The 27,081-nt window shown below is 34.1% G+C and overlaps 5 protein-coding genes across 10 annotated transcripts in view; 4 read left to right on the top strand and 1 right to left on the bottom strand.

Annotated features, from left to right (window-relative positions):
* The window catches only part of LOC135800913 (homeobox protein cut), a 45,015-nt gene extending 37,663 nt beyond the window's left edge, over window positions 1-7,352 (top strand). For 4 of the 6 annotated variants that reach the window (XM_065314274.1, XM_065314246.1, XM_065314267.1 and 1 more), the window contains 3 exons: window positions 1,440-1,785; window positions 1,870-3,115; window positions 3,176-7,352. In XM_065314274.1, the coding sequence (XP_065170346.1) occupies window positions 1,440-1,785; window positions 1,870-3,115; window positions 3,176-4,411 (2,828 nt within the window). In that variant the 3' untranslated portion in view covers window positions 4,412-7,352. The remainder of the gene's footprint in view (window positions 1-1,439; window positions 1,786-1,869; window positions 3,116-3,175) is intronic. The other 2 variants (XM_065314256.1, XM_065314261.1) reach the window with 2 other exon arrangements.
* Window positions 7,353-7,703: 351 nt separating this feature from the next.
* Window positions 7,704-11,082, top strand: Cul2 (cullin 2). Its single transcript, XM_065314977.1, has 7 exons — window positions 7,704-7,966; window positions 8,057-8,244; window positions 8,303-8,580; window positions 8,641-9,863; window positions 9,921-10,187; window positions 10,249-10,464; window positions 10,531-11,082. The coding sequence occupies exons 2-7, from the start codon at window positions 8,126-8,128 to the stop codon at window positions 10,660-10,662; spliced, it is 2,235 nt and encodes a 744-aa protein (XP_065171049.1). The 5' UTR covers window positions 7,704-7,966; window positions 8,057-8,125; the 3' UTR covers window positions 10,663-11,082.
* Window positions 11,083-17,731: 6,649 nt separating this feature from the next.
* LOC135803405 (uncharacterized) lies at window positions 17,732-18,186 on the top strand. The gene is made up of 2 exons (XM_065317006.1): window positions 17,732-18,000; window positions 18,063-18,186. Exons 1-2 carry the CDS (start codon window positions 17,751-17,753, stop codon window positions 18,128-18,130), a joined length of 318 nt encoding a protein of 105 aa, XP_065173078.1. The 5' UTR covers window positions 17,732-17,750; the 3' UTR covers window positions 18,131-18,186.
* Window positions 18,187-19,815: 1,629 nt separating this feature from the next.
* Window positions 19,816-21,680, bottom strand: LOC135801837 (zinc finger protein GLI1-like). Its single transcript, XM_065315365.1, has 3 exons — window positions 20,604-21,680; window positions 20,385-20,546; window positions 19,816-20,326 (listed from the first exon to the last, which is right to left on the bottom strand). Exons 1-3 carry the CDS (start codon window positions 21,636-21,638, stop codon window positions 19,892-19,894), a joined length of 1,632 nt encoding a protein of 543 aa, XP_065171437.1. The 5' UTR covers window positions 21,639-21,680; the 3' UTR covers window positions 19,816-19,891.
* A 4,085-nt stretch (window positions 21,681-25,765) lies between these two features.
* LOC135802680 (alpha-tocopherol transfer protein-like) lies at window positions 25,766-27,004 on the top strand. Its single transcript, XM_065316299.1, has 4 exons — window positions 25,766-26,180; window positions 26,235-26,598; window positions 26,652-26,751; window positions 26,815-27,004. Exons 1-4 carry the CDS (start codon window positions 25,918-25,920, stop codon window positions 26,928-26,930), a joined length of 843 nt encoding a protein of 280 aa, XP_065172371.1. The 5' UTR covers window positions 25,766-25,917; the 3' UTR covers window positions 26,931-27,004.
* The last annotated feature ends 77 nt before the right edge of the window (window positions 27,005-27,081 follow it).

The raw sequence follows: 27,081 nt of genomic DNA, 5'->3' as shown, positions 1-27,081 counted from the left end.
TTTGCGTGTTCACGTGTAAAAATCTTTCATTATTTTTCGCCCACACCACCCGTGAATACGCGGAGGGTTGGTAGGTACAAGTTTCGTGCGCGGTGTGGATCGCATGTGTCCGAAATTCGATTTTTCGTCATTCGTTTCCTTCACCCCGATAACGTCAAACACGCCGTAAAAATACCGTTAAAGTTTCTTTTTCCTCTACAACAGTCTGCAGACGTTTTTGATTGTCGGCTGCATTGATTTTCCACCGTGCGTTGTTTTTTATAGTTTAACATGCGATCAAATGAAACAAAGAATTAAAAAAAAAACGAGTTTAAAGTGTAAACTATTAATTCATTACGCTGTACGATTTTGTAATTTTTTCGTAGTGGTTGTTGTAATACTTCAATGTTTAATGCTCAATTTATTTATCAATTGTTTTGAGCGAAGAAGCAAAATGCGACCGTGCGAATTTTGCATCATTAGCGCTTGAGGATTGAACGAAACGAAAACGAAATCGCATTGTGTCGCAAATCTGATGCAAGACGAACTTAAACAATAAGCAAATATATTGTCATTCTGCGCCGAAAACATTTCGACATTTCGATTTTATTACGCTCAGGCAATTAATTCCATAACTGGAATCATTCTCCAACAGCTTCGTTGCTTAGATCACGATAATTTTTCCGTGCGTGCCGAAGAGAAAATATCTAAAAATTGTCATTAAAATCGAGTCTTGATACATCATGCGATACGCGTCGTTGATGGGCATTTGATTGAAGTCGCCGGAGTGCAATATTACTTCGGGCATGTTCCCATGACCGACGCGAACATGCAACGAAGAGATGACAATAATCACCGCAGACATCGGTGAGGAGTACGCGCGCGCGCGCGTTCGCGTCGGGAAAGAAATCGAGGAAACCAGCTCGAAAGACAAGCAATTATGTGCTTGCGTTCACATATGAGTTCGAGGCAACAATCAAAACGAATCAGAACACGAAACATCATCGTATCTGCGATAAAAACCACTGAGCTCTGAGACGGCAAAACGACGTCTCGGATTGTCACACGCTTTGATTTCTTCTTGTTTCAACGAAATTTCTTAGCTCCAGCACTTATTTCACGCGTTTACAATTTTTTTAATATGCCTAAATTAAATAACGGCATCTGATAGTTTATTGTCTCCCAAACATAATATTTTAATACATTTTTTTGATAGCTATTACGGTTCGAGAGTTATTGGTCTTTAAAGTTTGATGAGACCCAAAAAAGGGTCTAACAACTAAAAACCTAAAATTCATAGGTTTCTAAACGATTTACGATAAAATATTTAATCTGGATTGATAATTGTTGATGTCACACAGCTTACGCATTCTAATCTAAGTCTAAACCGCATGTCTCGTAGTCAGAGGATGATTTTGAAGACGTGCTGATTGGTGGTATGTTCTGCTATCTTATTACAGATTATTTTTCGTCCTCAGGCAAAGAATCCAGCGGGGGCGCGATGCCGCCATTTGGTGCCCGGCCAGATGCGGATCTCACCGATGAACGCCTAGCGCATATCCTCACTGAGGCCCAGCACATGCAGATGAAGAATGCTGTTCAGGAACCGGATAGCTTCAGCAATGATGATTCCAAGTCCCCGCATGGTCAGTGTTTGTCGCCGTTCAGCAAAGACTCCTCACAGAACCGTCGCCTCAAAAAGTATGAAAACGATGACATCCCTCAGGAGAAGGTCTACAAGATCTATCAGGAGGAGCTTGCCAAAATTATGGGCAAGGATATGCGTGGCGCTGGTGCATTCCAAGGGTAAGTTTTATATCAGAACTAAACGGACGAGGATGGAATTATGATTGCTTCTACGCGAATGGGTTGAGATTTACCTAATTGTAGTCTGTTTCTTCCGCAATTGTTCAGCGGTAATCCTTTAGATCGCACCCAGGATGAGATCCGGATGACTCTTGAGGCGTACCACAGGGAGATGATCAAGTTGAATCAAGGACCTGGGTTGACCAATCTGGGGATTTTGGCACTGCAGCAACAAGCTCAAGCTTTCGCACAGCAAAACCCTTTGAATGGTGGTGTTCAAGACTTGTCCATTCCCAAAGAGGTCAAGATTAAGAACGGAGATGAAAAGGAGAAGAATGACGAGGATAAACACAACAGTTCTGCGTTTAGTTTGGTGCGACCCAAACCGGAACCCACAACGCCGCTGCCAAACTCAACAGCGTCCAGCCCACTTGGAAATTCTATTCTTCCACCAGCTACATCCGAGGAGTTCTGTGCTTCTTCTGTGGCGTCGCCGTTACAACGCATGGCTTCCATTACAAACTCCCTTATCTCACAACCTGCTTCCCAGCCGCATCACAACTCATCGCAGCGTCCCCTCAAGGCCGTCCTTCCACCCATCACTCAGCAACAGTTTGATATGTACAACAACCTCAACACTGAAGACATTGTCAAGAAGGTCAAAGAGCAGCTCAGTCAATATTCCATCAGCCAACGGCTTTTTGGAGAGTCTGTTCTGGGTTTATCTCAAGGTTCAGTCAGTGATCTTCTCGCGAGGCCAAAGCCCTGGCATATGTTGACCCAGAAGGGCCGAGAACCTTTTATCAGAATGAAGATGTTCTTGGAGGATGATAATGCTGTACATAAACTGGTCGCCAGTCAGTACAAAATTGCCCCTGAGAAGTTGATGAGAACAGGAGGGTATGGTGGATCTTGCTCTACCATTAGCAAACCTCTACCGCCAAAGATGATTTGCGAAGCTGCAGCTGCTGGTTTATTCAATAAGATGCAGCAGGAGCAGCAGAATCTGCTACCGCCCTCGTTACATCTTCAACATCAAAACCCACAGCCACCACCACCTCCAATGTTACTTACACCTCCTGGAGTCCCACCTCATCATGCTATCAGCTTGCAGAATAGTGCGGCTGCAGCAGCAGAGCATATGAAGAAGACCCAGAGTCCCCACATTCAACATTCCCCAGTTGGTTCAGCTCAGAGTGCGATGCGTAGTCTTCATCAACACATTTCTCCAAGTGTTTATGAAATGGCGGCGTTGACGCAAGATCTGGACACGCAGATTATCACGACAAAGATAAAGGAAGCTCTTTTGGCTAATAACATTGGACAGAAGGTAAGTCATTGATTTGATGGGCGTTCTTTATAATTTATTAATTGAATTGTGTTTGTTCAGATTTTTGGCGAGGCTGTTTTGGGGCTTTCTCAAGGATCAGTCAGTGAATTGCTGTCTAAACCAAAACCCTGGCACATGCTGAGCATCAAAGGCCGTGAACCTTTCATCAGGATGCAGTTGTGGTTGAACGACGCCCACAATATTGATCGCCTTCAAGCACTGAAGAACGAACGTCGTGAAGCTAACAAACGCCGTCGTTCTTCGGGAGCTGGTGCCCACGACAACAGCTCAGACACATCTTCCAATGACACTTCAGAGTTCTATCATTCTAACTCACCTGGTCCCGGACCTCCATCTGCCAAGAAACAACGCGTGCTCTTCAGTGAGGAGCAAAAAGAAGCCCTTCGATTGGCATTCGTGATGGATCCCTATCCCAATGTGACCACCATCGAGTTTCTGGCGCAGGAGCTCAACCTTTCCAGTCGTACTATAACGAACTGGTTCCACAACCATCGCATGCGTCTCAAACAACAGGTCCCGCATGGTCTAGCGAATGACCTGCCGCCTAGGGATCAAACCGGTGGCCAACCCCCCTTCGACCCGATGCAATTCCGACTGTTACTCAACCAAAGACTCATAGAATTATCGAAAGAACGCATGGGTCTTGGGGGCGTCGGTCTGCCCTACCCACCTTATTTGGCAACCAATCCAAATCTGGCGGCGCTGATCAGCCGCGGCATTCTTCCCACAGGCGATGAGCTTGCCGCCCTGAACAACGCCGTCAAGGAGCAGATAAGCGGGTTGGACCTCTCCATGGGTAACCTCAAGCGTGAACCGGGTGACTTTGATGATGAAGATGAATGTGAATCGAACGCCGGCTCCGAGGACTCAAACATTTCCAGCCGATCGATGCACCACCAAGGTGAGCCCAAACCAGAACCCAAAGAAACCCCAGTTCAAGCGCGCTCCTCACGACGGAAACCCGCCGCTCCCCAGTGGGTTAATCCCGAATGGCAGGACGAGAAGGAGAAACCCGCTACCGGTGATGAAGTCATCATCAACGGTGTCTGTGTGATGCAAACCGAGGACTACGGTCGACGCAACTCCGAAGAAACGGTTCGCGTTGAACCAACACCCGTGATGGACCGATACGAAGACGATCAAAGTGATGCCTCTTCAGTACGAAGTCAACAGGACCCGATGGAGATCAAGAGCGAACGTGAAGATCCCGAAACCGAAGAAGCTGACGTTAAATCCGTCAAAAACGAAAATGACGAAGAACGGTGGGACTACTAAATACGTAGCTGAAAAATAAACAAAAAACAATCAAGTGATTTCGGTTTAAGTTTAATCTTATTTATTCTTACTCTTAGTGAACTCACGTGCAGAGATAATAGACTCTGATCTCAGATATCAAAAAAGTGCAATCATTCATCGACATACACACACGAATAACGAAGGCGTTGAACAAAAATGAACGATGATTTAAACCCCTCTTCCTTAAAGGAACCCAAACGCGCCGTTTTAAGGATACGACCTCTAATTTAATTAATTCTACGAAATAAAATATCTACGATACAAATTTTGTGATTAGGTACTTCAAAATACCAAACGATTAGTTGTAATTCATCGTTATTAGTTATTAAATTAGTGCTAATTTAAGTTGAGACATGTGCGCATGCAAAAAACACACACACAAAAGGCTAAAATTATCCCCCTTCGAAACAAACTCCAAATATTATGTTAGTTTCGCTAAGTATATCGAATAATTTGGCGGGAGCGCGCGTGTTGCATCAACGAAATTCTGTTAAATGAACAATCCGTACTTTTTCATTTTTCCAAGAAAGAAAACACTAAAAGTCTATCAAAAAACCTCTGAGGTTCATTGGTGGGACATGCACGTTTACTCTGCCAAGTGCGTAAGTTATTCATTTTGTTTAATTTTTATTTATTACTTTAAGAAGAACCAAGTTCATCGCAATGAATGAAATTTCTGCATTCGATTTGGACGCACACACATTTCACAAAAGCAAAAGCAAAATGAAACACGATTTGTTTTATGTTACGATCGACGCGAGCTCGATTGATTATAGTTGACGACTTCATTGATTAATGATTAATGATTAATTATTAAAAAGACTGTTACCGTATGTTTATAGAGAAATGAGAAAGTATATTATAAAAAAGTGTATAGCCAAAAATCGCAAACAAAAAACCAACAACAACACACAAAACGAAAAACTTAATCAAAATGCATAAATAATTAAATAAATAAATAAAATGCGCGCAAAACAAGTAATAAATTAAGTGTAAGGGCTATTATTATCTTAGTTATCTAATTTTTTATCACATGAACCGACGAAAACAAAGAGAATGGTGGAAACTGAACACAACACATGAAGCAAAAAGAAAATTGAATGTTTGATGAAATGAAACATTGTGATATTTGCTTAAATGATTAAATTAATCGTGCTTTATATGAGAATCATGAAACATGAAAACAAATGTATGTAGAAATCAAGAAAACACACACCCACACACACAGAACACAAGAAACAAGCATGAAAGACAAATTACGTTTAAGTTTAATTTGAGAATCGTTCGAAATGAGGAAAAAAGGCCAAAAAGTAACGCAATTTACAAGTACTACACTTAAGTTAGGCTAAAAAAATTAAAATAATAAATCATGATATGATTATGATAATGATGATCAAATAGTCTTTAATTTTCACGAATCACTTCCAAAAAATGTAAAATTAGTACATATTGAACAAGAAATTCTTGCAAATTGTTTTGTACATAAATTTCTAGGCAGTACATAGCTACAAAATAATAAACGTTCGAGAAAACAAATTGAAAACAACAAAAATCAACCAACAACCTGAAACTGATCTTTGTCTTCTAGTCTACGTTTACATTCTACACCGAAATCCCCTCACAGATACACACAGCCAGGCCAGTAATAAACCGTTCAGTTTGTGCTGATTCACTGATTCATATTTAGAGAAACTGAAACATAAAAAGAACTTGTACATACATGATGGAGAAGATCTCAGCGTTCAACACTTACGCCTTAGTTCTGGGCGTTTCTACAGAGGCATATCGTAGTTAAGAATTGTAAAATTTATAAACAAAAGGCAAATAAAATTAAAATTTAATGGTAGCTTTGAGACTTTGAGATGAGTAACATGAACCGAAACGTATAATAACTGACGAAAAACGAATCAAAAATGATTGTGCATAAAACACGTTTTATCTCTACATACATTCAAGTACATTGTCCATATAAAGTACTACGCAAACAAACAAACAAACAAAAACTGTTTTCTAGTGCAATACGTTTAGAATATTTAGCTTGTAAAGATCCGAGAACGTTTGTGAGAGAAAAACCAAGTCGTTTTCCCGAAAAGCTTTGTGCATGAACAAAACAATGTAAAACGTAAAATTATACGTAAATATTTATCGACTCGATTGCGGTCGATAGTGAAGCGCTAAATTTTTAGCTAGCCAGACAAACAAACAAAATATATATTGTAAAATAAAATTTATTATCATCGATGGTGCGTGAATGCAGTCTCCACTTTTGAATAATGCATGTAGACACTCACACACTGAAGAAGGAGAAACCAAGAAATACAAAAAAAACGTACATAAACAAAAATTATAACGTTATAATTATAAGTAATGAATATAAATAGCTGAGGCATGTGAGAACAAAGTACGACGACGTTTTTTTCTCGGTTCGTTTTTGATTTTGCAGTCGAATTGTACTTCGACTTGTACACCGACACACACGCTTAAGTTTAAGTCAGGCATTAATCATTTACCATTTTTGCGACGAGAATGCGAAATGAAACAAATAAGAATGGTTGTTATTTTGAGTGCGGGAGACATTGAATGCAGCGAACGCAGATGAAAATCAAGATGCAATACAAGAACGCCGTTTATCTGAAACTTAAAATCAACATTTGTTTTGTAAAATATTGTCTATAGGAAGCAGTCGCACATTCGAGAAATGCCTCTCGCACTTCGTTTTATTATTATAAGATAATATCGATTATCGATTTATTTATATATATAAATATAAATACTTAGCGAAGAAAATGAATTAAGATAAAATGAGGACATGAAGCAAAACGATGAGATCGTAGATCTTAATGAATCATTATTCTGTAAATATTTATATTATCATATCATCTTTTGAAGTTTCTAAATTAAACATTTCTCTGTATTTAAATGATTGTGTTTTTATTTCAACAAACATTTTTCAGTGCGCTAAACTTAAAAAGTTTTGAATTCGTGCGCAGTGCATATGACTGGCAAAAAGGCAGGAGGTCCACTACAAAACACCAAAAGTCCCTAGGGTAGTGATCTGGTACACAGTATGTCCAAAGTGCAGTTTAAATTTATTATAATTATACTAAAATTACATATTAAAAAGAATAAAATTATAGTATTAGCCACAAAATAGTATTAAATAATATAATTTGTTTTATAAGCAATAATGCGCTTAAATATTTGATTTTATTTAAAAAAATATTCCCCTCCAACTTTCATGGCTGCCAATGACAGGTGAAAAAAATCCCCCAGAAACATTTTGACAACCGCAGCTATTGTGATCGCAGAAAAGGAAAATTATTCGATTCACACTCGCCTTTTGTACGCAAAATTTCACAGTTTTCCGCCGAGTGTATCGCCGTGAAAATGCGTCGTGTACGCTAGTAAATCCTCGTCGACGTTTCGCTCGATTAGTATTGTCAGCCAGGTTATAAATCCAGTAATATTCTTCTGTTTTTGTTGCAAGTTACCCACTTAAAGTGAGTCAAGGTTAACGACGTCTCCGTAAAAGAGGTACTACGCTGCTATTTTTAACTATTTCTGCATCTCTTATTCATGTTGTGTTCGTTTAGGGTATTTTTAAACCCACTGTGATGTTTGCAGGTTATCCCAAGCAGTAGGTGTTGAGTAAAGCAGCTAGTCATTGTGTGTGTGCAACAGGGGTGCTGCATCATGTCTCTGAAGCCTCGAACTGTTGACTTCAATGCAATATGGACCAATCTTCAAGAGACTGTCCAGGGCGTGCTCACCCTTGGAAAGGTATCGCGCTACACGTGGAACGATCGATTTTCGTAAGAATGACTTGATTTTTTAATAATGGGAAGAGTTATCATATTTGTATTTTTTTAGTGATGTTTACTCACTCTGTGTGGCAGTACCTGACCCAATGGCAGATCGTTTGTATGCAGAAACAAAACAATATCTTATTGATCATGTTGCGCAGCTCTTGGAGAAGGTGCAGGAAGGTGGTGATGGTAATCTTATAGTAAACTACTACAAATATTGGTCTACATACTCAGAAGGACTGAAATATTTACATTTATTGTATTGGTATTTGAATCAACAGCATATTAAGACTCAAAAACCGTCTGATGCTGAGATGATTTATGGAAATTCTGATTCCAATTGTAAGTCAAATAAGAATCCTTATTATTTTTCCTTTTTTTAACTTTAATAATAAATTGTAGCGGAGCAAATGGAAATCAACGAATTGTCGCTGGAAGTCTGGCGAACTGGGATGATTGCTCCACTTGGTAAACGCCTAGTCAAACTTTTATTGGATGAAATCGAGACCGACCGAATGCGGGGAACAATGACTGTCCCTATCGACGCCGTGCGTTTCACAATACTCAGTTTTGTCGACGTGCAAATCTACAAGAAAAAAGGTCAACTTCAGTTGTACCAAGAATTGTTCGAGGAGCCGTTTCTAAACGCTAGTGGTGAACATTTCAAGCGTGATGCAGGTCGGTTGTTAGAAGAACGCGATGTAAGTCTGTACATGGAACGAGTTATCGCTAAAGTAGACGAGGAACTTCACCGCGCTAAGAAATTCCTGCATTCTTCATCACTACCGAAAGTATCCCAGCGTTGTGAGCAGCATATGGTTGCCGAACATCTCAGCTTCTTATACAGCGAGAACATGGCAATGGTAAAAGCTGAACGCAAGAAGGATTTGAGTAATATGTACATGCTGCTCAAGAGCGTCCCCAGCGCGTTAAACATCATGATTGAAACAGTACTCAATCACATCAAGTCGCAAGGATTGGCTGCTATAGAATACTTGCATCATGATAACATTCACATTAATTTCGTGGAGAATTTGTTAGATGTTTATCAAAAGTATAAGGATCAGATCCAAGAGGTTTTCCATGGCGATCAGAATTTTATGGGCGCGTTGGATAAAGCTTGTAATTCGGTAATTAACTATCGGCCTAATAACGGGAAATCTCCCTGTCGGAGTCCGGAGTATTTAGCGAAATATTGCGATACGTTATTGAAGAAATCCAGCAAAGGGATTACAGAGTCGGAAGTCGATGAGAAATTAAAGCGCAGCATCACTATTTTTAAGTATATCGATGATAAGGATGTGTTTCAGAAGTTCTATGCGCGCATGCTGGCGAAGAGATTGATTCACCAGCAGACGCAGAGCATGGATGCTGAGGAGGCGATGATCAATCGGTTGAAACAAGCGTGCGGTTATGAGTTTACAAGTAAACTGCATCGCATGTTTACGGACATGTCTGTGAGCGCCGACTTGAATTTTAAGTTCAACGCCTTCTTGAAGAATGAAGATACTGACTTGGGGATTAATTTTGTCATCTATGTTCTGCAGGCTGGTGCTTGGCCTTTTGTTCAGGCTATTGTGACGCCGTTTTCGGTGCCACAACAGTTAGAGAAAAGTGTCCAAATGGTAAATAATTAACGGTAAAAATTGATGTGTTATTATTCATTTTTGTTTGTTTTGCAGTTTGAAACATTTTATTATAATCGTTTCAACGGGCGTAAACTCACCTGGCTGCATCACCTTTGCCAGGCAGAACTGCGTATTGGCTACCTCAAACGACCCTACGTCGTCACCGTGCAGACCTTCCAGATGGCCATCCTGCTGCTTTTCGAAGCCACTGACTCGCTGACTTATAAGGAAATTAGCGAGCCGCTACTGCTCAACGACGAACAGTTTCATAGGCATTTGGTTAGTCTGGTTGACTCGAAGATGCTTCTCTGTGATACCGAAGTGAGTAGATATTCTTAAAATACGTAAACAAATCAAAATTTTATTTTTATTTTTATTTTAGGAACTGACACCCAGTTCAGTACTAAACCTCAACATGGAATACACCAACAAACGCACGCGGTTCCGAATCACCGCCGCGATACAGCGTGAAGCCCCGCAGGAAGTTGAGCACACGTTAAATTCGGTTGAAGAGGATCGAAAGTTGTATCTGCAAGCCGCGATTGTAAGAATTATGAAGTCGAGGAAAGTTTTGAAACACAACGCACTAATTCAAGAAGTAAGTTGTTTATCTCCTAACAAATTAATTATGTTTGATATCAATGTTTTGTTTTTATTATATTAGGTCTGTGCACAGTCAAAAGTTTCGTTTGCACCAAGTATCCCTATGATTAAGAAGTGCATCGAGGCGCTCATCGATAAGCAGTACATCGAAAGAACGCCACATTCTAGTGAAGAGTACAGCTATGTGGCTTAATCCACGATGGAGATTTAATGGCGAAGAGCGATAAGGAGAATGCTGCAATTATTCATAAATTATATTTAAAATAAAAATTTCAATCGATTCTTGATGGCGGAGGATGAGATAGAGGTCACGACAGGCTTCTACGATTATGGCGCCGACTTGCCGTTATTTATTTATTTCGGATGTTTTTATTTTAAATGTGAATTTGATCGTAAACGCGAGCGCTCGATAGTCTCTCGGTCGGTATGCTGCTATGCAGTCTCTCTTTTGATATCTGTGAATGGTGCGATGAAATGATGGCTACTGATACGTAAGCGATGCTTGCGGCTGCAGGATGATTGTATTCATACTTTGGAATTACAATAGTTTCGATTGAATGTGTAAAATGCAATGTAAATATATTTGTTCATAAATAAATATGTACTAAGGGTTTACGAGTTTAGAAGTTTTGGGATTTTTCACAAAGTATGTAAATATGGTGTGGAAAACACCCTGGTTCTAATTAACTGTTTTATATTTTCTTATTCCTTCTAAATGCTCTTTAAAAATTGACATTTTTCACAAAATGTGAAAACATAATATGGAAAACACCCTGTATCATCTGAACTAATTGGGTTTTTTTGATGTTTTATACCCATGCTAAAGCTCTAGAACTCCTCTACACGACACATAATTTTTCAATCTTCTACCTCTATTAAAAGTGCCCTAAACTCCCTTTAAAAATTGGCATTTTTCAAAAAAATTGAAAACAAGGTGTGAAAACACTCTGTATATTGTGAATTAATTAATTTTTTCATAGTTTGTTACCGCCATATTAAAGTTCGAGAGTCTCTCTACACGATGCATACCTTTTCAATCTTCTAGCCCTTCCGAAAGTGCCCTAAAACACCTCTTAAAAATTGGCATTTTTCAAAAAAATTGAAAACAAGGTGTGGAAAACACCTTATATTTCGTAAACTAATTAACTTTTTAAGAATTTGTTACCGCCATATTAAAGTTCGAGAGTCTCTCTACACGATGCATACCTTTTCAATCTTCTAGCCCTTCCGGAAGTGCCCTAAAACACCCCTTAAAAATTGGCATTTTTCAAGAAAATTGAAAACAAGATGTGGAAAACACCTTATATTCTGTAAACTAATTAATTTTTTCATAGTTTGTTACCGCCATATTAAAGTTCGAGAGTCTCTCTATACGATGCATACCTTTTCAATCTTCTAGCCCTTCCGGAAGTGCCCTAAAACACCTTTTAAAAATTGGCATTTTCCAAAATAATTGAAAACATGGTGTGAAAAACACCCTGTATCTCATAAACTAATTGAAATTTTTTTAGTTTGCCACCGCCATGTTGTAGTTCAAAAGTTCCTCTATACGGTGCATACTTCTTCAGGTTTATAGCCCTTTTAGAAGTGCCCTAAAATGCTCTTTAAAAAAGAGCAATTTTCAAAAAAATTGGAAACATAATGTGGAAAGCACTCTATATCTCGTGAACTAGTAGACTTTTTTGGAGTTTTTTTCGTCATGTTAAAGTTCAAGAGTTCCTCTGCACGACGCATATCTTTTCAACCCCCTAACCCTTCCAGAAGTGCCCTAAAATGCACTTCAAAAATAGCTATTTTTGTCCCAAAAATTTCATTTTTTGTCAAATAACAGGTCGAACTTTTTTGTTAAAATTTTTTTTGGTTGAACAACAGAGTCGAACTTTTTTGTTAAAATTTTTTTTGGTTGAATAACAGGGTTGAACTTTTTCCTTAAAAATTTTTTTGCTCGAACAACAGAGTCGGATCCTTTTCTTAAATTTTTTTAGTTGAAACAATAAATTAAAATTAAAATTAAAAAAGTATTTTATTTAATTATACAATTTAAACAACTTTTTACCTAGTAGCAGTAAGGATATTTCCTGTAAACCACATTTAGTGAAATGTGCACTCGCATCGATACTTAAAAGTCAATTATCTCAGGAACTAATAGAGATAAACAAAAAGCAAAAACACCCTGATGTTCAGCATCAAATCCTAGATAAAATAACATTAAAAAAAATTTGAAATATAACATGTGTCTAAAAAATTTTCCGACGCGATTTTCTCGGAAAATAATAAAGATAGAAAAGAATTTTCTTCATTTTGTTCATGCCGTGGTATGAATCTATAAAATGGCAGATTTAGATTTTTCATTTTCTAAAGTTGACCAAAGACCACTCAAAAACATCAAGAGGTTACACTTGACTCTTTTTGGACTCAAAAAATTTTTTTTAAGCTAGAAGAAAATGGAAAACGCTAATCGATTGAGTTTTCCAAGGGGATGAAAGATATCAAGTCAGTTTTCCGATAACATCATTATTTCGGAAAATAGGTGGAAAATTCAAAACTGAATAAGAAAAAGAGCTGGTTTTACTTCTCCGATTCTTCCCAAACTTTCCCAATTATAGTAAGACATTGCCTGGATTCCAATAATCCAGATTTGGTTGCCCTATCTTAATTAGTTTTCATGTTATTGACCATTTTTAATTATTACGTAAGTATTGATAATTGAAAATTTTAACATGCTATATAATGTAAAATGCTATTCTTCATTCAAATATGAAAACCGTTTTTCTTTATCTCTAATGGATTTCATGATAAGTGCGAAAAACTGGTTTATACGTTTTCTCCATCATTTCCTATGTCAAAAATAATAATGGAAAATTTGACTTTTTTATAACTGAATATAGAAGAACATGTGATTCTACATACTTTATCTTAATAAAGTGTTGCTATAAAATGAAGAGTTTTGATAATAATTACTCTAACTAAGTCATGTTTTGTCGGTATTCAAATTACATCAAAAATGTCAATAGGGCCTAAATGATAAGTAGTAGAACAATATTAGTCTTAAATATTTAAATTAAAATTTAAGAAGATGTTAAAATCCGAAAACAGAATTGGAAAATTCCAACTTTTAATTTCGAACATAAAAAAGAGAAATCTTTTGCCTCTTTTATAACAAAATCTTTTCATTAATTTTTGTACGCAATTTTTGTTTTTTTTAAGGGTGCCATGTTGTAGAGAATTCTTCAACAATCCAAAATATGAAGTCCATTTTTTGTAACCCTTTTGGTTCTCGAGATAATCGCAATTTAATGTAGACGGTTTCAACGTGAAAATTTTAAGAACAAAGTTCGGCTCTGTTGTTTGAGCAAAAAAATTTTAACAAAAAAGTTCGACCCTGTTCTTCGAGTAAAAATTTTTTTAAGAAAAATACTCGACCCTGTTCTTTGACAAAAAAAATGTAACAATAAAATAGAACCCTGTTTTTCAACCGAAAAAAATTTTAACAAAAAAAGTTTGACCCTGTTATTCGACCAAAAAATGAGATTTTTGAGGCAAAAATAGCTACTTTTTGAAGTGCATTTTAGGGCACTTTTGAAAAGGTTACGGGGTTGGAAAGATATGCGTCGTGTAGAAAAACTCTCGAATTTTAACATGGCGGTAAGAAACTCCAAGAAAGTCAATTCGTTCACGAGATACAGGGTGTTTTTCACTCCATGTTTTCAATTTTTCTGAAAAATGTCAATTTTTAATGGGCGTTTTAGGGTACTTCCGGAAGGGCCAGGAGATTAAAAAGGTATGCATCATGTAGAAAAACTCTCATACTTTAATATGGAAGTAAGAAACTTTAAAAAAATCAATTAGTTCACGAGATACAAGGTGTTTTTCACACCATGTTTTCATATATTTTTTTAAATGCCAATTTTTGAAGGGGGTTTTAGGGCACTTCCGGAAGGGTCAGAAGATAAAAAAGGTAGGCATCGTGTAGAAAAACTTTCATACTTTAATATGGCGGTAGGAAACTTTTAGAAAATCAATTAGTTCACGAGATCTGGTGTGTTTTTCACACCATATTTTCAATTTATTTGAAAAATGCCAATTTTTAATGGAAGTTTTAGGGCACTTTCGGAAAGGCTAGAAGATTGAAATAGTATGCATTGTATAGAGGGACTTACGAGCTTTAATATGGGTGTATAAAACATTTAAATAACCCAATTATTTTACAAGATACAGGGTATTTTCCATACTATGTTTTCATATTATGTAAAAAATGTCAGTTTTTAAAGGGCATTTTAGGGCACTTACGAAAATGCTAGAATGTTGGAAAGGTATGCATAGTATAAAGAGCCTTTCAAACTTTCATATGGCAATAAGAAAATCCAAAAAAATAATTAGTTCACATACTACCGGGTGTTTTCCACACCATGTTTACAATTTTCATTAAAAATTCTAATTTTCAACGAGCATTTTAAGGGATTTACAGAAGGGTTAGAAGATTGAAAAGGTATGCGTTGTGTAGGGCGAGTCTTGAACCTTAAGATGTTGGTAAGATACTTTAAGAAAATCAATTAGTTATTGGGATACTGGGTGTTTCCGACAGCTTCTTTGCAAATGTTTGTAACAACACTAATTTTGGTATGTACTTTAGAGCACTGTCATTACTGCTTAGGGGGTAAGGAAATTACTCTAGTGGTAAAGGTATTCATCCTGACATCACCCCTAACTCTTGAAATATAAACAAATTTGGACTATCAGGGAAAATAACAAACAACAAATAACAATTTTGTTGTTTTGTTTTGGTGAGGCACCATTACTCTCAAATATGATGATTATTATTATTACGAGTACTATGAGGATGAGGATAAAAAGCTGTTTTTATTTGATTGAAATATTAATTGAATAATAAGTACTGACTGTAGAATTGTTGCTATTAGTAACGTACTTTTATCGAACGAACGAACGAAATAAATTGTTTGCATTTAACATTAATTTTATCGCTAACTTGGTGTTTTCATTTATTATTCAAGCCTACTACTGTTAATTTATTATTAAAATAATAAAATAGCTAAAGCATTCTTTACTTTTAATATTTTAAATTGATTCACGTCGCATTTCAAGCGTGAAATGAGATACAGTGGACGTATGATGATAAAATCGACTGTTTCGATAGGCAATGTTTACAAATCATTGCAACAACGATATGATAAACTCGCGGGAATCTAATCTAATTTAATAGATTAATTGTTACTTTTGTTGGTATCTATATTTTTAAACAATCATTGACTTAAAACTGTGCATCTACGTAAACACTAAATGAAATTGAGCAATTACCAATTATAAAGTCGTCGTTTTAAAAGTATCGATCAATTTTATAATCATTTTAATGTCTATAACATTTTTAAGATTGCAAACGACACAAAAGCAAACAATTATCATGTTTTATGAAGAAATAAGTGATTTGTTTACGTCTGTCGTTCTTACGTGTCAAACTGTCAAATTTTCTTCTGGGGACTTTTTTAGGAACTTTTCATTTCACGCATTACCAATACTGTAACCAGGATGTTGCCGATTTTTCAATGAACAGTAACTATTTAGGTTGGCAGCCATGTTGACCTAGTTTTGCAGCGGCCATTGATGTATTCACCAAGCAGACAAAATTCTAAGAACTGTTACTACGTTTTTACTACGGAATCCCCAAAATGTCTGGAATTATACCATAATTGAAAAATTAATATTTAATGCATTTTTAGGTATTTTCGGATGATTTAAAAACTGGAATCAATAGAAAATACAAGAATACGTCAATATCCATGTAAAAACTAAAATTTGATATATTTTTTAATATTGAAATTATAAAAACTAATTTTTTAAAAATCATAAAAAATGATCAACTTTGTTTTTGGTCAACAACAAAAGTGAATAAGAATTTGTGATTCTTTGGCTATTTACTGATAAATTTTTGAATAAATTGTATAGTTTTAAGCTTGAGTAAAATTACTTTAACTTTAAACTGTTTTTTAAGTAATTTAAACTAATGTTACAACAATTTGTTTTATATCAGTAGATTCCTAATTAGATACACTACTTTTTGCTTTTTAAATCAATATAATAGGATGAAAGGTTTATGAGTTACAATGCCTTAAAGTTATACTGAGTATGAAGAAATTCAATAAATTTAAAAAATTAATTAAAAAATAAAAACCATTGAATTTTGAAAAATTAGTTATAGCATCAAATAAAGCATTTATTAATATCTCTATACCCAACATTTTGATGAGATATACTGAGAGAATAATGTGTATACGGGGTGCAAATTCAACCCTTATTTCCTCCCTTTATTTAAATGTTAAAATAAGAAATATACACTTTGTTATACAGAGAATTTAATATATTATTTATCAAAATGAAAAATATTTTGATATTTATATTATTTTTTATTTTAATTATTAAAAGAACACCAGAAAACCTGAAATTTAAAAAAAATAAAACTTATTTACTAGTTTTTAGTAATTATTGATTGAATTATTATGGACTAATGTAATATTTTTTTACTGTTAGATAAATTAATGAATTATATATAAATTTAGCTATGTTTCAGCTCAAAATTCTAAAAGGAAACTTTTTGAGAGAGTTGAAAATTCCATCCTTTAAAAAGGGTTTACATTTTTTTAAATAATAGTGTTAGAGATCCTATAATATATTATTTAACAATGTTTTAGACATATTGATATTATTATTAGTATAGTCCTAATTAATATTGGATGATTAGAAAAAAATGAAAATTTGAAAATTGAAACATGAAAATTTGTAATTTTCATTGTTGTTGTTGTTTTGTGTTTTAGTGACTATTACTTAAACCATAATTACATACTCGTATATTGATACCAAATCATTAAAGTAAAAATATATTAGATTGTTTTTAAAGCATTTAAAGCTTAAGCTTTTTTCCATATCAGGTAATTTTAGCAACATAAAACTTAGTATAAATTAAATATCGACTAAGTTTATGCTTTGCAAGTTTATCGGATGTCATAAAATATCTGTTTTTTATCATATCAGATAATGTAATTAAATACTTATTGTTCAATAATGCCACAACATTTAATTTCATTATGTAATTGTATAAATTCATGCATTATTTTATTACTTATAAAATTAATATATGTTCGGAAGTCAACCATATTAAATTGCAGTAATAAAACGTAAAAAGATAAATCTTAGGACTATAAATTCGATACAAATTCCTCTTAGGATTTCCAGTTATATCAGCACCCAACAACAACAGCAACAACAATAATGAAATTCGCAATTCTTGCTGTAGTCGTCGCAATGGTAGCCCTTTCCGAAGGGTACATCAGCGCTGGATTTGGTGTTGGGTATCCAGCTTACGGTTATGTAGGTTATCCACATCGCAAGAGATCCACCAGTTCCAGTTCCACCTACGACTACACCAATTCAAATGGTGACCAATGTGTATGCACCGTACCCGTTGTTGCTCCTGAACCACAGGTTGAACCTGTCCCTGAACCTGCCCCTGCTCCAATTGGTAACTATTTCATTAAGTAGAAATAAATTAACTGTCTTTAATATTTTGTATTTGTGCTTTAGGATGTGGTGATATTGATGTGGGTACACTCGCTTCTCGCAAGGGACGTACAGTAAGGTACCGCGGTTAAATAAATAATGTTGTTGGTTATTAATTAAATATATAAAAAGTATTCTTAAAATATTATTCTTTTGTATTTCTGCAGTTTTACCCAAAAACTTGTTAAATCAAAAATCAAAAAAATTAATATACGACTATGAATAAAATTTAACAAATAATAATAGTTCATATCACTAAATATAGCAACATAATTTTTATTGCTATCAAAATATACAAATTATATATAAATTTAGACAAGTTTTAGCTTTGAATTTTAAGAGACAATTCTTTAAGGGGATGCATATTTAACCCTAATTTTACCTTTAATTAAGATATAAAATAAATTACTCTTAAATTGTGGTATAGATAATTATTTAATAAATTATTATACATCTTCAGAAACACTGTGTAAATTGGTGTAGAGTGAATAAATGTTATATTTTTATTAAATTGTTAAGAATATCAATTGAAACTTTTCAGTTTTATTGTATATACTCAAATCAAAGGTTGTTAAATATGTTAAAAATATATTTATAGTTTTAACATGAATTTTGATTTTTGTTTCTGAAAGTAAACTTTATCAGTGAGGGGTTTCAAAGTCGTTATTGTTATTCTAGTACAAAATGTAATTACAAACAATAACTTACTAAATAAAAAGTTTATAATGAAAATTTTGAATTTTTAATAAAAAATAACGTACCCTAACTACCAAACTATTGATGTGAAAGTATAACAAATTGCTATTAAAATGAATATTTTGGTTTTTAACATAAGTTAACTTCAGCAGCATTAAATTTGCTATTGAATCAATATCAACTAACTTTATGCTTTCCAAGTTTATCAGATGTAATAAAAAATCTGCAATCAAGTAATTAAAAACTTATTGTTCAATAATCGGTAAAAATACTCCAACATTTATTTTAATTACATAATTGCATAAATTTATGTATGAATTTATTACTTATACAGGTAAGTAGATGGAGCGTTCGGCGTTACGGAAACGCTTCATTTAAGTTTGTAACAGTGAGACGTAAAAAGATAAATCTCTAGGGTATAAATACCGCACAAATTACTTTCAGGATTCACAGTTTTGTCTGCACCCAACAACAACAACAACAATGAAGTTCGCTATTCTTGCCGTAGTCGTCGCCATGGTGACCCTTTCCGAAGGGTACATCGGCGGAAGTATTGGCATTGGTTATCCAGGTTATGCTTATCCTGGTTATGCTTATCGCAAGAACGCCGCCAGCTCCACCTATGACTACACCAACTCGAATGGCGACGAATGCGTATGCACCGCACCCGTTGTTGTTCCTGAACCAGAAGTTGAACCTGTTCATGAACCTGGTAACTATTTTATTAAATAGTAGTAAATTAACTTTGTGTGATATTTTATATTTGTGTTTTAGAATGCGTTACGAGTGACATGGGAACAGTTCATGTGGCTCGCAAAGGGCGTACAGTAAAGTACCGCGGTTAAATAAATAATGTTGTTGGTTATCAATTATATAAATAAAAAGCATTACTGAAATATTAATTTACTACTACTACTTTTAAATTGCTTATTTTACATCGTTTTCAGACACAAAAAGTAGTATTTTAAACACGGACGGTTTAAGCCGTGGCTAAAGTACTTTAGCCACGGACTTTAGTCACGGGGTGGAACAAGCGCTTATCTCTTCTACCCTGCCAATTTATATAAAGCTTTAAATAACATTACAGTGAAAAAACTAATGAAATTTTATTTTAGAAAAAAATATTTACAATTATATACAGATAAAACCCAAAAAAATTATTTATAATTAATATTTCGATGCAGTTTTTCCGACAATTTATTCTTCAAGTCCTGTTTCACATCGAAACTAGATCGGAGTCGTGTGACAGTATAATCATGCTCATAATTTGCATAAAAACTGTTACCATTGTTACATTTTGCCAAAGAAGTGGTTTGTGAAGAATTGTGTTTCGTTTCTTCAACTTTAATCTCCTGTTTTATCATCACGGACGTAGTAGTAATACTCGTAATTGAATTAGTAGTATTAGTAGTATTTGATGATAATCTTGATGCAAGACGTGCAGATAACGTGGAAAACTCTTCCAATTGTGATGCATTTTTGGTCTTCAACTGCATTTGCTCTTCTGGAGTGTGATTCTTCACATGTTTACGCAGACTACTAGGATCTGTATACTTTTTGTTACAGTTTTTGATTTGGCAAGCGTATGGTTTCTGCAAATAAAATTATTATAACAAAAAAATTAGAAAAATGTAAAAATTTCGAACTTACAGTATCAAAATGAGTTCGTTGATGTTTCGCTCGGTCACTACTATTTGAAAAGCTCTTCGTACATGTAGGAAATTGACATAGATAAGGCCGTTCACCAGTGTGACTCCGCTGATGTATTTTGAGGTTTTCCAATCGAGAAAATGCCTTGTTACATCCATTAAACTACAAAAAAATAACATCAATAACCAGAATTTAACTACAAACATTTTTAATACTTACAGGACATTTATTAGGTTTTTCTCCACTGTGAACTCTCATATGAATCAACAATTTATACCTCGCATTGAACGGTTTAACTTTCCTCGGACAATCATGCCAAAAACAAGTGAATTCATCGCCTCTCTTCACTTCAACGTGCGCCTTTTCAATATGTTTCACTAGATTCGACTGTGAATCATAGATTTGATAACAATTCGCCCACTTACACTGCAGTGAATGTGGTATGGACTCATCAAAATCAGAATCAGTTGAATAAGTTCTCTCACGTTCAAGATTTCCTCTTTCAATTTTATTTCCCGCGTTTTCTTCAAAGTTAGTAGAATACCAACTGGATTCATCAAATAATAATCCATCACTTTGGTTTAAAATCATCAAATTTTCTTGAACATCTAAACGAAATAAATCGTCTTGATCTTGTTCAGTTGAACAATGTCCAAAATTATTCACTTCTGTGGACAGTTGATGGTAGTTTAGTGAAGTGTTTTCTTGATGTCTTAGAAATTGATTGAATTCCCAGTTGCATTGTTTGATTGTATTCACTGGTGGTAGTTGGTTTAGATTTTTAGTCTCTTCAGTGTGATTGAATGCAAATTGATTGAATTGTTCGAAATTCTCGGAGAATTCGTCATAGTCAAATGTACTGGTACAGTCTGAGCTTGGTGTGACTAATTCTGATGCCAAACCGTCTGAGAAAGCTTCCGAAAATCCTTCATCAATCACCATTGGGTTCAATTTATTATTGTAAGAAATATCCATGTAATTCTCGTAATAGTTCTTGTTTTCTTCTTCTGATATTTCCGATTCCAGGTTTGGAGGCATTAAAAACTGATCACTTTCTTGAATGTTGTTGAAAAACGTCTCGTCTAAGTTTTCAAGGAGAAATTTTTCGTTTTCGTCGATGTCTTCTTCGCCATTTATTCCGTTTAGAGATAATTCATTTGTATTTAATGTTTGCGCTTGGTAGAATGCCGCGTTGAATTTGTTGATGAGTTCTTCTTGATTAGTTGTTAAAGGTGATAAATCAAACGTATTCATTTTGAATTTTAATTTTAATTTTTACAAACACGATGTGCACTAGACAAGTTTCAGCACTGAATTAAGGGATAGTTATTTAAAACAGTTCGTTATATTATGTGTGCACATGTGCATAGGGCTTAAAGCTTAGCAAAGCTCACTCAAAATCTTGGCTCGGGTTGATTCGGATTTCTTCGTGGTTTTGAGTCTAGCGTTAAGCAAGTATCTTTACTTAAAGTTAAAGCGTCGTAAGTCAAAAAGTTTTTTGATTGAATGATGAAATATGATATCGTATTACTCGTACACTCAGAAGTCTGGAGAATATTAATTTTTTATTTTATGATTTTGACTTATAAATGTAAAATGTGAAACATGAATATAATTATTCATATAGGGGTTTAAATTAAAGAAAATGAATTAATTATACGTTAGGGAGTCAGGAACATTTTTGAAAATTATGAAATTTGAGAATTTAATGATTTTTGCTGGTTTTAGCGATTAATTAATCATTTACTAAACGATGTTGAAAAGTATACTCAAATTTCATGCCAATTTAAACGCTAAAATTTTATTTTGAACACAAAAACTCAAACACAAATTTTTTTTTTTCAAAATTTCTTAGATTTTAAGACAATAGTACTGCTTATTTAATTTTTAAACAATTTTACAATAAATATTCAATCAAAATTTATAATCAATTGCATAAAATATTATTAGAAAAATTATTTCTGCACGTTTTTCGGCTGTTTTTAAAGTTTTAACATTTTTTGTTTTATTTTCTTTGAATTTCTTTGCACGTTCTTAATTGTGAACGTGTGTTCGGGAGCGTGCGCCGCGCTAATTATATAAATAGCATAATTCCACATATGTCAAAAAAGCAAGCCATCAAAAATGCCTCCCGCTATTGTATGCACGATCCAAAAATACAACAATACGATTGTCGCGCGCGCGCCCGACGCGCACGATTATGGAAAATTATACAGAAACGCACTTTGCCATAAAAAAGAAAACGAAAAACGAAAAAAAAACTCGTTGTCGACGACGCAAGATGCGTACAAGTGCAACACATGTCACGATTTGTTTTTTTGACGGTGCGTGTGCATCTACAAGATGTTTACAATCAAACTAGATTTTATACATGATTTTATTGAATTTAATTATTCACAAAAGTATTAAAAATTCATATTTCTTCTTTAATAATGTAAAAAAATTCACGTTTGCGCATTTGTGCTAAAAAGTTTTGATGATTGTCAATAAAAAAACTTCAAAAACTCCTTTTGTGTAAGAATTGTGTCAAAAAATTTCACTTGCACACCCGAAATTTAACCACTAAACTTGTTACCAAGTGCTCGTTTTTGGATCTTAAATATTTGAATATTTTTATTAATGCTCTGTATAAAACGTCGCGCATCAATTATAGTCGTAGCAATAACTTTAGAACTTTGGTGTGTTTAATGTGGTGAATATGAGGAATATGAAATGTAGATATTACGTGGAGAAAAAACGTTCTTCTGTTGCGCTGTGTGGAAAACACGTGTGCACTATAAAAAGTCGAAGACGATGCCGAAGAAGCGTTCGAATTGGATTACATTTTGAAGGCGTAAAAAATATATTAATGTTGATGGAAGAAATCATTTTGAAAAATAGTGGAGACGCTGCGTTTTTATTCAGCGCATAATTTTTTTCAGCGTATTAAAATATGTTTCAGTTGATAAATAACAGTTTAAATAAAAGAAAGGAAAATAAAGAATAACCAATTATAAAAAAAACATCAACAAATCGTTGTTTAATATACGTTATACATTGTGTGATACATTTTCTAAAAAAATCATTAAAACTAGTTTTGTATTGTGACATTTTTTCGCATAATATTGCTAATTATGTATCAATGTTAATTATTCTAGTATAGTATTGCCAATTATATAACCAATTAAATTCTTAATCGATTTTTAATAAGTAGTAAACAAATAATTATTGTTTTACTTACTTTTACGACAATTGAAATTTTTATTACCATGTTTTATCATAAATTTCAAATTTTTGATGTATCAACTTCAATTTGACCCATATAAATCATCAAAACTTATAATTATGGCAATTTCATGTCAATTCTAATAGAAAATAAAATTTTAATATTATTCTTTAACACATTTTTTGTAAATTAATGTTTTAAACCTGATCTACAGCGTTTTGTAAACAAAGTAAAAACTTGATATAAACATTATAAACGTATAATTATTTATACGTGATATTCAGCACCATTAACTGCTAAATCAATATTTAAAAAGCAATTTTCTAATAATTGTTCTTTTTTGACGTCTGAAGCGGTTGAATAAAATATTCTATCAACATTGTATGCAAAAACTTGAAATAAAACAAGGTCTTCTTTTCGCTTGTTTTGTGTTATAACTGTAGTAATTTCCCGACCATCTCAATTATTTTAGTATGATATTACAGCTAATTATAATCTTAATGAACTTATAATCATTTTAGCTGCAATAATAATTGTTTTACATGCTTATTAAGCTGTTAACGTTGACGTTTCTTCTTTTTACGTATCATATTTTTACTTTTCAACGTCTTAATTAATTTACAATCAATTTAAAACTAATTAAGCATTTTTTAATATTGTTTAATAGACGACATAGTTAGAAAAATGTTTTTTGTTGTATTTTTAATAAGAAATTGATTTTTATTGATTTTTCAGGAGTATTCATATTCCCACCATTATTGATCAGGCAATATATTTTCTCAAATCCTCTAAGCATTAAATCATCTAGGAAGAAACACCCCAATAAAAAAAGATGCGGTAAACGTGGTGAACTTTGGTAACTTAACACCACACGTACGTAACCCCGAAAATTAGTGAAACAAACGCAAAAAATCCAGACGCCTGGGTGTTAAAAGTTACCGAACCAATAAAAAATCACTAAAAAATATAATCGCTGCAAGTGCAAAGGGTGATTCCGTGTCTAGTAGCAGTTTCACGCTTCTGTAAACTCAACTCACTCCGCTCAACATTCCATCAAATGCTCTTCTCTTGTCAAGTGCGAGAAACTGCAAGAAGCTGCTGAAGAGTAAAGTTGAGGGGGTCGAGCCGCGACGTAATCTGATACTTTTCTAACTCGCATTACTAGTAGTCACCAAACTGCAGTTTAAAAGCACTAAACGTCAAAAATGCGCCTTATAAAGCAGAAAAAATCCACGACATACAACAAATTAAATTCTATCCACATATGTTCTCATCATAATCGGCTAGAACTTGTTGAAAACTAAAAAAAGTAGTTTTAAACAATTTATTATGGAGAAAAAATTGATGCGCAACATAAAAAATATTTTTTCAACGTCTGTAAATTACCCTGATGCGATGCAACATGCACACATGTTTTAAAATATGTCTGTAATTTAAGTTTCCTAGATTTATGTTTACGCTCGCCGCGAGAATGAAGAAAAACGTGTTTACTTTTTGTTTTTTGGTGTGTCTAGGGGTTGGAAATCATTAATTTCAATCATCGATCGCCGAGATTTTACTTGAAAGGTTTACCTTGAACGTTTTATACACACAACTTCATCATTTGTTCTCTGCCAGCATAAATTTTACTAAATTTTGATTTAATAGACTTGTATAGAAATTAAAACCTTTAAACAATTCAAATTTCCCTCGCAAATTCAAAATTTTTCATTTTCAACTGTCATTGGTCAAATACGTCGGCCATTTATTTACTTTTTACCCTTGGCAACGGTTCATAACAACACGTGTATGTCGGCCATTACAATATCTTTCAAAGTAACCAATCACAAATCAAGCAGTTTCAAAACATATAATTCAAAATTAAACTTTTTTAACTAGTTTAAAACTGTTTAAGGCTAGTTTTTATCTCTTTACATGTATAATAAAATATTTGCTTAATCTGATCACCAATTAAATGGATAATTGTACTAAAAAAACTTTATTGCACCATGTTTTATTTTTAAATACATAATTAATCAATAGAAGCATTTATAAAAAAACTTGTTATTAATTTAATAGCGTCATTTGCGTACGTTTCCGCACTTTAGCATCCGTAATTATAGCACCTGATAACTAGTAATCAATTACATAACGGTAGCATTTCAAAAAAAGTGCGTGCAAACCGAAAATATAAGATTGTTTCGCGCACGTCCTTCAAGTAGGTATTTCACGTTTATCGCCTGCTAATAATTTTAAATTCAGTACTCATTCAACCGTTGGATAGAGATGTCTACGTTTTGAGTGCGTGGTGTTTTCCGTATTTTGTGCGCACTGATAAGATAAATAAAAATGGATATTGAACGACAATACGAAACCATCGAACAACTCAAACGCTCCGACGTTAAAGCTTTGGAGAACTGGATTGCAAGTCAACCACATCTACCAAAAACCAGTGAATCGCATCTTATTCTTGTCTTATTCAGTTGCGAATTCGATTTGGAGCGCACAAAAAAATGTCTGGAGTTTTACTACACAATACGTGCATCTTACACGTCGGTGTTCGCAAATCGTGATCCAGAGTTACCAAGGATTATTCAAGGATTAAAGTCCTAGTACGACTTTATTCTTATCTATTACAAACTATAAATAATAATAAACACTTCTAGTATCTTTGAACCATTTCCTCAGCTGACAAACGATGGCTACGGAGTATTCTACGCTAAATTAATCAATCCAGCCATAGATAATTACGATTTTCACACACAAATGAAACTAATGGATATGCGAGTACATGTTTGGCTTCGTGAAGTGGGTTGTGTAAAAGGAATCACTTTTATTATTGATATGACGGGCAGTTCCATACGGCATCTGCATAAACTTGGATATTTTAATGGCAGAAAAGCGTTGAGTTATATGTTGGAAGGACTTCCTGTTCGTTTAAGAGCAGTGCATATTGTCCACCCAACAAATTTTGTTGATGCAGTATTTACGATTGTACATCCGTTGATATCTGCGGAATTGCGTTCAAATGTAAGTAGTTATGCGCTGATAACAACTTTTATTTCAATATGTCTACGTTTTAGTTGCATGTACATCATGGTGACTCCATATTGGATGTTCTACCAAAGAATTGTATTCCAAATGAACTCAATGGGACCGGTGGTGCTGTAGATGATCTTCACAGTAAGTGTTTGATGAGTTAATAAGTAAAACATGTATATTAATTCTTTTCATCATATTTTACAGAGAATTTTATTGAAACTATCAAAAAGAATCGCGACTACTTTTTGGAAGATGAACAGTATAAAGCTGACGAGTCAAAACGTGTTAAACAAGGCTTATTAAAACGTTTTGGCTTTTGAAACACTTATAGTTTGAAAAAGATTGTTTTGTTATTAATTTGTTACTATAATTAAATAAAAACAGTTGTAATTTACTGCGATGCATTATAAATCGATGAATTGCGAATTCAGCCATACTCTCAACGCAATTTTTGATGACCTAGGACTTAAA

This window comes from Atheta coriaria, unplaced genomic scaffold, assembly GCF_025399875.1.
Source record: "Atheta coriaria isolate IRGN ID8LTWV9N9 unplaced genomic scaffold, Caltech_Dcor_3.1 hic_scaffold_2_pilon, whole genome shotgun sequence".
NCBI lineage: Eukaryota > Metazoa > Arthropoda > Insecta > Coleoptera > Staphylinidae > Dalotia > Dalotia coriaria.
Note: the sequence above shows the minus strand (reverse complement) of the source record. Positions and strands in the feature narration are given on the sequence as shown.